The following is a 12,961-nucleotide window of genomic DNA, read 5'->3' on the forward strand; positions in this document are numbered from 1 at the left end:
AAAGCTCTATCGCAGTCTGTAAATGTGTATGTCCTTGACCTTGACTGAGTCAGCTGAACTTCTTTTATTTTTATTTTCTTCTTCTGATTTTCAAATCATTGCTTATCAATGGCACCAAGGCTAATTGTTGTTTTGTTCTATGTTTTTTCAATTGAGGAATAAAAGTCTGGGGAGAGGGGTATGGGCCTTAGAAACTGTTTAGAGACACAAAGAAGAAACTGAGGCAGTCACTTCGGGATAAGTGAGTTACTGAAGATTGTTTTCTCATTCTCAGTGATTAAATTTTATAACCTAATTCCATCCATTGCTTAGCATGTTTCAGCATGAAAAGATGAGTGCTATTCTACTTCCTTGTTAAGAATAAAATAAACAGGACATTAATAACCTACCCAGTTGTTACTGAGCCTTTGTGAATTTGGACTAGGGTGAGTGGTAGAGGCAGATCCATCCAGAATTCAACCACAGCACACCTGATTTCTTTATCTTTGTCACTGAAACGTCTCAAGATGCTGCTTTCTGCAAATAAAAATTCTTTGATACCATGGGATTATTTCCCCCCAACTATTTTCTTAGTTGGATTGCCTATTACAAATATAACTTCAGAAGTTTTTTCAGCTTCCTGCAGAAGAAAGTGTGAGAGGGCCGGGCGCGGTGGCTCACGCCTGTAATCCCAGCACTTTGGGAGGCCAAGGCGGGGGGATCACGAAGTCAGAAGATAGAGACCATCCTGGCTACCACAGTGAAACCCCGTCTCTTCTAAAAATACAAAAAAATTAGCCAGGCGTGGTGGCGGGCGCCTGTAGTCCCAGCTACTCAGGAGGCTGAGGCAGGAGAATTGCGTGAACCCGGGAGGCGGAGCTTGCAGTGAGCCCAGATCGCGCCACTGCACTCCAGCCTGGGCGACAGAGTGAGACTCTGTCTCAAAAAGAAAAAAAAAAAAAAAAAGTGAGATAAAATTTCGTGCTTTTTGACAGAAAAGGAAGGTAGAATTTTATAGGCAGGGAATTCATGTTCATGGAGTTATAGGATTGATAACCTGACTGTTAAATCCAAGATATCTTCCCCCAACCTTAGACACAAATTCCCATTATATTTTGACATACTTTTTTTTTACACTGAAAATATGATTATAAATAAAGTTCTTGCCAGTCAAGGGTGAGAACTTTAATGGCTCAAATATTGTTATGTATCCAACAACAAGCAAGAAGGAGACTTCTGATATTTAAAACGGCAGGTTCCTAAAACAAGTTTAATTTAGCTGACTACGTGAAGGGAAACCCCATTTGAGTATTCAAAAAGCTATGCAATGGTGCTGCATGTATTAATATTTTTATGTGCTGCTTATTTTAAAATGTATTTTCGTGTAATCCCAGCACTTTGGGAGGCCGAGGAGGGCGGATCACGAGGTCAGGAAATCGAGACCATCCTGGCTAACATGGTGAAACCCCGTCTACTAAAAATACAAAAAATTAGCCAGGCGTGCTGGTGGGTGCCTGTAGTCCCAGCCACTTGGGAGGCCGAGGCAGGAGAATGGCGTGAACCTGGGAGGCGGAGCTTGAAGTGAGCCAAGATGGCACCACTGCACTCCAGCCTGGGCGACAGAGTGAGACTCTGTCTCAAAAAAAAAAAAAAGTATTTTCTAAATTTAAAAAATTCATATTTATTGTCATGTCTAACTTTTATATTCATTGTAGTCTTAACTTTCATTTTTTAAGTTTTTCTTTTAAATTAGGTTTGAATCCTGGATGGTGCTTCTGACACACATCCTCCCTCCCAAGGAACAGAGCATTGCCTTCCAAATGGGCAGGTGCTTTTTCCCAGTAGAGGCCTCCAGGACATACTGGTAATCTCTGGCTTTAGTTAAAACATTAATTGGCACTTTATTTCCTTATTTAGACCCGTGAAGAATGGCAGAATGTGTTCCTCATAGCTGCCCTGGTGCATTACAGTGGTGTGATCTTCTATGGGGTCTTTGCTTCTGGGGAGAAACAGGAGTGGGCTGACCCAGAGAATCTCTCTGAGGAGAAATGTGGAATCATTGACCAGGATGAGTTAGCTGAGGAGACAGAACTCAACCATGAGAGTTTTGTGAGTCCCAAAAAGATGATGTCTTATGGAGCCACCATCCAGAATTGTGAAGTCCAGAAGAAGGAATGGAAAGGACAGAGAGGAGCGACCCTTGATGAGGAAGAGCCGACATCCTACCAGAATGAAGAGAGAAACTTCTCAGCTACATCCTAATGTCTGAGGTGCACTTCTGTCTTCTCTTTACTTTAGAACCAGAAACTATCCATACCTATTGCCTTTCTTTTAGCCCAGCTTGTCAGAAGTCCAAATATGGGGGGTGGAGAAGATCTACCCAGCAACAAGGAAAAGAGAAATACTATCTTTCAATGACACGTATAGGTAAGGAGCTGTGCTCAGCTGGTAACATAGTTGATAATACATATTTTTTGACTTGACAGTTGACCCTTCTCTCAAAGAGCTGAACTTACTCAGAAAGGAATGACTAGACGAAAAATGAGACAATACCATGTTGTTCAAAGAAACAGTGAAGGAAATGGGGATGTTTGGCCAGAAGGAATGTAAACAGTAGCAGTAGCTGCCACCACATCTCTAGGGTAGCCATGCAGAGGAGGGCTTCATATTCCCAATAAACCCCACGTTGTGGCAGGTGCTTTATAAACACTCTTATTTAATCTCTGCACCTTTATGACACACATTTCTTATCCCCATTTTATAACCAACGAATCTAAAGCAACAAGAAATGAACTTGCTCAAGGTCATCTGCCAGGGTCAGTGCTGAGATTGTTGAAGCTCCCAATAGGTGGCAGTTTTTGGGAAGAAGATTTCCATTCAGTGTAGGGAAGACATTTGTAATAATGAAAACTGACAATGGAGTAATTGTGAGTAATTCACCATTTTAGCAGGTGTCAGGGAAGGGAAACATTTGGGTTGATGAGGCAGAGGGGATTCAAATGTGTGAGAGGCTAGATTCAAAGACCCTCAGTGTTCTATGTTATCTGAGGAGTCAAATGGTTCTGTGACTCCATAGTTTTTAAAGTAGTAAGGGTCACAGACTACATCAGAGATTCAAATAGTTTTTTTAAAGAAAAGCTAAGCAAGAGAGCCAAATTTTTAGGAATCTGATGGTCAAAATGGCTGAAAGCAGTAAACAAGAGTTTGGTTATTAAATTTCAACTTTTCGTAATATTAAGAATGTAGCTAAATGATGTCCCAAATTACTTGTAAACTTTTAAGACATTTAATAATTTAAGAAGTAGGTTCATGTGTTTTCTTAGGTACAATTCTCCTGAAATAATTTTCTATTTAAAAAAATGTATATCTTTAGCCTTCTCTGCTGGAGATTATAGTAGGAAGTTTCATCAGATTATACAAAATTATGATTTTGTATCAAAAGTATTCATGATGACTCTATTTGGAATGATATTCAGGGAAATCACAATAATATAGCAGTAGTTATACAGGGAAATCCTACAATGAAAACATTTGGGACAATTAGACCTACAGTTACTGTTGAAAAATTCACCTTTGATTGCATAAGGCAATTACATGGATACTTTTAGATATATTTAAATTTTTAACGTTGACATCTAGAGGGTTATTTGAAAATAAAATTATTTTCCTGTTCATTGGTTTTGAAAATTTTATTTCTACTTTCGGAAGAAATATATAATATGGAAAAATTACAGATTTATTTGTAATTTATTATTGTAGGTGGTTTTTTTTTCTAATTTCTCCCACATGTATTTCTGGTCCCCAGTAATACTAGCTGAGTTGTAGTGTACTTTATAAACGGAATAATCTTGGGGAAAAATTGTGACTCTTCATTAAATAATATTCTTTATGTCATTAGCATACAATTTATGTTAGTAGACATCTTTAAATCTCTTTAATGAGTGAATCCATGCAAGCCCTATAGAACAGTTCCTAGCATGCAGGAAATGCCCAAGTAAATAGCTGTCATCATCATTGTCATCTTTTAACATTTTGGGGGACTTTCCAGTTGAAAAGAAAACATACTATGTCATTTTTATCCATTATCCCTGGAACTTATTGTGAAAGTTGTGCTGTTTGCTAAGTAAAATAAAAAATAAAAAATTAGCAATTTATGATAGCCAGTGTTTTATTTTGTGTGTGTGTTAATAAAGTCAAATAATTGTATTTTAAAAACTCATGTTAATCCTTAGGGTAGTATTATATATATTGTGACACAAAGTTGTATTTATCGCATCGTTTGAAGTTGATGTCATGTGCAGAAAATCCACATTTTTCCTGTAACTTGCCCTTATGATATGTATTTTTTAAAAATGAAATCATGGATCAATGTGTTAAAAACTAGAAAATACATTATTTTGTTGTGATGGGTTTTTCTCTGTGTAGGTTGCAATGGATAAATAATTACATTTTAACACCAGACAGATGCCATTTGCAAGTCATTGTACATTTTGCTGCAAATGTCCATTTGTAGGTAAACTCATGGATGCAAACCGTGGATTCTAGCAGGAAGGGAAGGAGGCCTATAGGTGCAGGGTTCTTGAGACAAGAAAGATCTGATGATCCTTTCCAAAAAATCAAAGTTTTGGAAATTCCTTAATATGCCAAGAAAAGTAAGTGTTAGAGAAATAATGACCCATTTGTATCCCTGTCTGGATGTTAAATTCAACAGGTAAAAATTGGAATCTGTATTTCTATCTCACTCTGCCTCCTCCCAACCCCAATAAATCTTTTTCTTTCTCTATTTCTTATCTCAGTTAGTCACATTATCCTTTTGCTCAAGCTAGAATTCTTAGAGTCATCCTTGACTTAAAATTTTTTCCCCTTCTCTTTTTTCTCTGCCAAGTTCATGTAATTTAATTTTCAATCTGTAGATCCATGTCTTACATCAGCTTGGGAAAACTCTCTCCATTACCTCTTAATATACTGCTTTTGCTCCATTCTCTCTCTCCTGTTTTTCTAGGCATTCAGTTATATGTATTCTAGACGTATGTAGGTGTCTGACCACCTGTTTTGTATTTTCCAATGCTTTGCCTCTTTATATGTCATGCTGGATATCTTCTCCTGACTTATTTTTCAGTTCTTTATCTCTCTCTTCAGTGAGGTCTAACCTGTAAAAATCCATCCATTGTGTTCTTAATCTTAGTGACTGTATTTTCAGTTCTAGAATTGTTATTGGTTCTTTTTCACTTCTGCTATGTCTTTTAAAAAACATTTCCAGCTCCTTGCTGAAATTTTCAATACCATATTTTATTTTCTGGGACATAGTAAGCTAATGGTTTTAAAGTCTGCTCAGTGCCAATATTTGGAGACCATATTAGTCTCTTTTGTTGTTGTTGGTTTTGCTGGTCCTTATTCATACTATCTTAACTGCATCTATGCCTGGTTTTCCTTGATTTTATCAGCCATTGCATTTGAAAAATTATTTGTAGAAATAATTTTTAGCAATTTTAGCCATGAAATAGTGCTTCTTCTTCTTTTTCTTTTTTCTTTTCCTTCTAGGAGATCTTTGTTTGCTTCTTTCATGAGCCTAAGGGCATTAACTGTCTGGGATCATCTTAGTCCAGTTGCAGGGCCTTAGGTATTTTGTGCCATCCAGATGATTTGAAGCTGGACAACAGGATGTGTGAAGGCTCTTTTACTTCCTATTCACCCTTACTGCTAGAGCATAGCACTTAAGGGTCCCAACCCGCACTACAATGTTTTAACCGGAGTCCAACTCTTGTCCCCAAACCAGGCCATCAAAGACACCGCTCAGCTTTGTTAGAATTAACAAACACTGGCTTTGTTAGAATTAACAAATTCTCCCAGGAGAAAAGTGGCCTCAAATGTCAGAGTCACTTCTCTGGATTTTCATCTTCTGTCAGATGTCAGATGGTAGCCTGGAAATTTTTCACTACCATGTTGGCTTTCCAACGCTTTTGAGAGAATTAATTTCTTTTTTTTTTAGTTTAGCTTTCCTAGTAGGAAGATTGGTCTGAATTACCTAGTCTACCATTAATAAACGCTGAAATATCTTTTAATTTTAACTTCACAAGTTCTCTCCAACTAATCTACCTCCTTAGGGGTAGTGTGGTAATAAATTAAACTTAGATCTCAGTAGTTTAATATAGCAAATGTTTAGTTCTCTCTTGTGTTACAAGTTGAAAGTAGGTTGGTTGGGGTGGAGTGGAGTGGAGGCTTGTTCCAGACAGTCACTCAGGCATCCAGGATGTATTTTCTCCATTCAGCATCTTGTAGTCAATTATTGGGAACATATAAATTCTGATATCACCATGAATGGGAAAAGGAGAAGGAGGCACACTGGGTTTTACTGCTTCACTTGGAAACAACACAGTCACTTTTGGTTGCGGTCCATTGACCTATGCTAGCCGCATAGCCCCAACCTAACTTCAAGGGTGGCTAGGAAACAAAGGGGAGCACGTAGATAGCTGAGCAAGCATGAATTACACCTTCCATTCAGCTCTAGCCTTGGTTCAAGGTCTTATGAATTCTCACTTAGCATATTGAAATAGTTTTCTAACCCCAACTGTCATAAATGATGTAAACTTGCTATGTGTCATTCTGAGAGATCTGAACTAGGTTGTAAGGAGCAAATCTTTGTAGCGAAAGGGGCCATGAGCTTCCTCCAGGGAAGACCGGAGACCTCAAAGATATCAATTCCCTGGAATAAAATAGATTCTGGATGATTCTAACTTGAATTAGTAACCACATGGGCCAAACTAAAGGGGCAGGGAAGTTGACTTTTCCTTTAGATTACATGTAGTACTATATCCCAGGCCTTATACTAAGTCCTTTTCATACATAATCTCATTTAATTCTCATGGCAACCCAATGAGAAAGGGTTAATGATTTCTTCCCAAATATTTATTAATAAGTAAATGGTATTTCAGAGAAGAATTTAAAGTCAGGTCCCTAAAGGCCATATTTTAATCTTAATTCTTAATTAAGACTAATAATCTATTCTTAATTTTTAAATTCTTTAACCATAAGTCTAATTAAGATCAAACTCATATTTTAATCTAATCTTAATTAAATCATACTCTTAATTCTTAACCTTTAATCTGTTCTCTGTGGCTTCTACTGACTAGCAGTAATTCCAGACAGTGGTGTTCTCAAAGTCAAGAGTGTTCCAGTTATTTCAGTGAAGTATGATCAAAGTGATGGAATGAGCTCTGGCAGCTTACTCTAGACCCAAGGAGATACGGACAGGTGAAAAACCAGATGAATGTGTGAGATCTTTCTTCTCATCAACTGCTGGACTGCAGCGGGACGTGAGAACCAGGGGCCCCTGTATTTCCCCTATTTCCATAGCTATACAGATAGGTAAGATAAGAAAAAGTTGAACCCAATGCTTACTGGGTGTGTTTGTGTTGAGTGAGGGTTCGTTTGCAAGGGGCTGATTTTTTCCCCAGGAATCCCAAGTTTAGACACAACAAACACCCAGCCACACAGTACATGCCTTGCATAGATGGGGTGCTCAACCAATATGGTCTTCAAAATCTGATGTGGTGTTTAAGGAGATTATGCTGGTGATGGCACTCAGGTTGTCTTGTTAAACATGGCAGAACAAATGCAGTCATTTCTAGCCGATTTCTAAAACTAAAATAAAACAACACATAAACTTGCCAGGACAAAGTGAAAGTGGGAGAAAAATCACATTTAGAAAGCTGAATGGGGATGCATGAGTCTTAACTGACTTCAGCAGAACTGAGCAAGAAAGAAGAAAGCTCTTTCATGTTACTGCACCCAAGAAAGGTTTAAAATGGAAGGTACCAGCACCAGGTACCTCTGGAGGACAGAGTGAAGAGAGTGGAGTGGGGTTGAGGAGGACTGAGAACATAAGGACTGGCTGAAAGTTAACATTACCAGATTTAGCAATGCTGTTGAAAGTGCATGTAAGAAGCAGTTATCACCCCAGATCTCTCTTCCACCAGCTCAACCAAGAAACTGTCCCTCCCCATACCTACTGGAAAACAGGAGGTTCATTTTCTGGATGTGGGCACTATGGATTCAAGAACACCCATAATAGCTGAGTATCAGCTCCAAAGGCTACAGAGTTTAATCCATTTTGGTTACTGATGTATCTCAAGTATCTAGAGATGCCTGGCATTTAATAGCCACCTGGAAATTATTTTTCAAATGCATGCATGAATGAATGAATCTTGTTAAACACAGGGAAATTAATCAAAAGTTTGCATGCTGAACACTGAAAACTTCCAGCTGCCTTGTTGGGCTGAGCTTCCAAAATGCTGCCAGTCAGAATCATATCCCTTAGGCAGGAGATTATAGGATTCATGGGATGAGTGGTGGGAACTCACATATAAGTAAAAGGGCTTATAACTATTGACATTTGGGGGTTTCCCCATCAAAATAAAATGATCTTTGCCTAGTCACTCCCTGTAGGACCTACCCACCAAGCCCTGCCCAAGGGAATTATTCATTCATTAATTCACTTATTCATTCCACAATTTTTTTTTTTTTTTTTTTAGACAGGATTTCACTCGGTCATATAGGCTGGAGTGTAGTGGCACCATCATGGCTTACTGCAGCCTTGACCTCCTGGGCTCAAGCGATCCTCCCACTTCAGCCTCCTGAGTAGCTGGGACTACAGGCATGTGCCACCATGCCTAGCTAAGTTCAACAACTATTCAGCACCTGTAATGAGCACCTCTAATGTTCTAGGCACTAGGGCTAGAAAATAAATAAACAAAATAGGTTTCTGCTCTTATGGAGCTTATATTCTGAGGGAAGACACAAAAAATAAGGCTGTTAATGAGTAAAACCAGGACACAGTATGCCAGTGCTAAGTGCTGAGAACAAACATAAAACCAGGTAAGGGCGGTGGGGAATATGAGGGATGATGTGTTAGGTCAAGTGTCCAGGGATAATGTGATCTTTGAGTGGAGAACTGAAGGCTGTAAGGAAGCAAGTCAAGTGCATTTTGGGGGACAGGGTTCCAGGCAAAGGAAGAAACAAGGACAAAGGCCCTGAAGGGGGGACATGATGGGCATATTTAAAGAACACTAAGTCCCTTAAGGTACTCGGGTTCTGGACATGTTTCGAAGGAAGAGGAACATTTTCTGAGAGGCAGAAGACTGGGGAGGAGCAGGACAATACTGGGGGAAGGAACTGGGAATTTTGACTTGTTTGATTTTAGAGCTTTCCTTGCCTATTGATATCTCAGTGGCAGTATCAGGTAGGCAGTGGAAATACAGTCTAGGATTCAGGCCAGAAGTCAGAGCTGGAACTGTACATTGGTAAGTCACTATCACATCACACAGCTGGTCTGTAAAGCCAGAAGACCAGATGAGATTGTCAAGATTCCAATACAGAGAAGAACACGAATAAGCCCTGGGGACACTCCAACATGGAGAAATCAGGAAGATGAGTAGGAGCAAGTAGAAGAGATAGAAAAAGGGAGATAGGGGGTGGGGGTGATGGAACCCCAAGAGAGTGGTGTCCTGTGGCCAAGTGAAGCAAGTGTGATGTGGAGGAGTGCATGGTCCCTGGGTCAAAGCCTCTGTGAGATCAAGGAAGATGAAGACTGAGGATGGGCCATTGGATTTAGCAACATGGAGATCACTGGTGCCTTGACAGTGGCAGTTTTAATATAGTGGTGATGACAAAAACCCTGAATGGTATGTATTTAATCAAGATGATCATTTTATTTTCTTCCTCTTACTTATGAACAGACAGCCAAGGATTGCCAGATAGTTCAGGGAAGTTTCCAATAGGAAAGACAGAGATGAAAAAAAAAAAAAACAAAAACAGAAAGAAAGGTAGTTGGAGGAAACCAGATATCACAGGGAATAGAACGAACCTGAACTTCAAAGAGAAGAAAAGATACTGCATGCTTGAGACAAAAATAGAATTATAGTTTCAAAAAAGGAAGATACATTCAGAGGAGAAGAGATTGGGCTAGAGAGAATCTTGAGTCTAGGAGGTCAGTTAGGAGTCTATTACAACAATTTAGAAACGAGGGCCTAGACTAGGGGATTCAGGGAATGGAAATGGGAAAAGAGGCTTGTTATAGAAAACCTAAAAACAAAAAAAATTTTTTTCTAATTGGGTTTGGTGGTGCACACCTGTAGCTCCACCTTAGGAGGCTTAGGCAGGTGGATGGCTTGAGGCTGGGAGTTTGAGACCAGCCTGGGCATCATAGTGAGAACTCATCTCTACCAAAAAATTTAAAAAATTAGCTGGGCATGGTGGCATGTGATTGTATTCTCAGCTACTTGGGAGGCTGAGGCAGGACGATTGCTTGTGCCTAGGAGTTTGAGGCTGCAATGAGCTATGATCATGCCACTGCACTCTAGCCTGGGCAACAAAGTAAGACCGTGATGAGGTCTTACTTTGACCCCTTTGACCTCTTCAAAAAAAGAATGAGGGGGAAACCTCCCCCCTTTTTTCTAAAAAGTATAATATATGCTTCTTGTAGAAAAGCTTCGATATATAGAACATGTATTGAAGAGAATAAAAATGACCCTAGTATTACAGCCAATTTAATAATTCTTGAATTCCTCTAGCAGTCCTCTTGCCTCAACCTTCCAAAGTGCTGAAATTACAGGCATGAGCCACCAAGCCCAGCCTCATATTTAATAACTCTTAACATTCAGGCATGTATGCCACCAGTCTTTTCTCTAAGCCAGAGGTGTCCAATCTTTTGGCTTCCCTGGGCCACACTGGAAGAACTGTCTTAGGCCACACATAACATACACGAACGCTAATGATAGCTGATGAGCTAAAAAAAAAAAAAAAAAAAAAGATCACAGAAAAACTCATGTTTTAATAAATTTGTGTTGGGCCACATTCAAATCTGTCCTGGGCCACATGCAGCCCATAGGCCGTGGGTTGGACAAGCTTGCTCTACACACATATTTTTGAACAAAATTGGGATCATACTATAGCTACCGTTTTCTATCCTACTTTTTGCACTTAACCATATATAATAAGTCCTCATGTATTTAAATATTCTTTGATAACATGATTTTTAAAAATTCACATACAATAAAATGCACAAATCAGGTTTACTGTTTGGTTGATTTTTACCTTTGTATACATATACCTGTGTAAACAGTCCTCAGTGGTAACCACTGTTCTGATTTCTATTATTGTAGATAAATTTTGCCTGAACTTAAACTTCATATAAATGGAATTTATACAGCATCAGCTCTTTTGAATCCTATTCCTTTCCTTCAGTTAATATTTTAAAAATTGATCCACATTTTGTGTTTATCAGTAGTTCATTTTTTAATAGATGCGTCATACTGCATTGTATGGGTATATTAAAATTTGTTTACTTATTCTTCTATTGATAGCCATTTGAGTTATTTCCAATATTTTTTGGAGGATGGGTATTATAAATAAAGCTTATATAAGTATTCTTGTATTTTTGCGAACATGTTTTTATTTCTTTAGGAGCAGAATTGCTGGACCCTAGGGCAGGCATATGTTTAGCTTTATAAGACACTGCCAAAAAATTTTCCATCATGCTTGTACCATTTTACCTTTCTACCATTTATGAATTACAGTTCCAATTACTCCACATTCTCATCAGTGAGAACACGATTTTAATGACCAAACGTCTAACAACTAGACCAGTTGTTAGATGTTTAGATGTCAGTGTTAGATGCTTTAAAGAGTTTCTACATTTTCACCATTATAAAGAGTAATAATGAAGTTCTTGACTATAAATCCTTGACTTCATCTGTAAGAGACGTTTTCAAGGGAAAATTAAACCGACTTTTTATTTCTATATGGTGTATCATTCAGTAAGTAACTGGTTAAATTTACTAGCAACAATAATAGAACAGATAATGTAAAAGTGCGGCTGACTGAAAAACAATTTCAAGGTGGCTTTGATGTGGGTTTCTTCCACAAATACATTTGAAGTGAAAGGATGACTGAAATTCCAGGGTTCGAAAGCACTTCAAACACAAGGATAACCCAAGATAATAGTATCTCTCTATTCCTCCACGCCCCTTTCCCTTCCCTTCTTTCCCTTCCTATTCCCTTCCCTCCCTTTCTTGTCCTGCTCTCTCCTCTTCTTCTCTACTTTTCTTTTCTCCTCTCTCTTCCTCTCTCTCTTCTTACTTCTCTCCCTCCCCACCTCTCTCCCCACCCCCCCATACTTACATCCACTCATCGTATCTGGATTCTGAAATGAAGTTTGAGTTAAACCATATCACAGAAACACACTACTGACTTGGGAGAACTTTGACCCTTTCAGCCATCTGTGTGGTAGCATTTGCAGAAACATGGCAGCCAGGCTTCAGAGGAACTGCCAGGTACATCCACTTCCGTTTCCTCCTCAGCTTTCCCCAGTGGGGCTGGATGGCACAACCCTTTCAACCAGGGCTCATGGCAGAGCAGGACTAACCTCCCTTATTAAAACTCGGGGAGGAGGCAGAGCTTTTCTAGTAAACCTCCCACTTTGCCACACGTTCCCTATGGAAAGACTGTCACAGGGAAGGAGGAGCTATTATAGTGAGATCATGAAGCCAAAGAAGCCATGGTTGTTCTGGATAGTGTTGTTATGGGAGTAGCTATCTCAGTGCCTTGAAGTGAAACCTTCAGAATTCTCAATTTGGGGTTCATGGGAGGGCTATCCAGAAAACCCTCAGAAAATGTGAACTAAACCTAACTGTATATGTGCACATTTTTCTGAGAAGAGGGTCTGTCTATATGGTAGACCCTTGAATAACATGGGTCTGAACTGCATGGATCCACTTATACACATATATATTTCCACAAAAGTTATATTGGCCGGGTGCGGTGGCTTATGCCTGTAATCCCAGCACTTTGGGAGGCCAAGGCAGGTGGATCACGTCAGGAGTTCGAGACCAACCTGGCCAAGATGGCGAAACCCCATCTCTACTAAAAAATACAAAAATTACCTGGGTGTGGTGGTGGGCGCCTATAATCCCAGCTACTCGGGATG

At 39.2% G+C, this 12,961-nt stretch overlaps 1 protein-coding gene across 1 annotated transcript in view; it reads left to right on the forward strand.

Annotated features, from left to right (window-relative positions):
* SLC17A8 (solute carrier family 17 member 8) overlaps positions 1-4,133 on the forward strand; it is a 66,036-nt gene extending 61,903 nt beyond the window's left edge. The window contains exon 12 of the mRNA XM_003907014.5: positions 1,897-4,133. Coding sequence (XP_003907063.4) covers positions 1,897-2,241 — 345 coding nt within the window. The 3' untranslated portion in view covers positions 2,242-4,133. The remainder of the gene's footprint in view (positions 1-1,896) is intronic.
* The last annotated feature ends 8,828 nt before the right edge of the window (positions 4,134-12,961 follow it).

The sequence above is a fragment of the Papio anubis genome, chromosome 9 (assembly GCF_008728515.1).
Source record: "Papio anubis isolate 15944 chromosome 9, Panubis1.0, whole genome shotgun sequence".
NCBI lineage: Eukaryota > Metazoa > Chordata > Mammalia > Primates > Cercopithecidae > Papio > Papio anubis.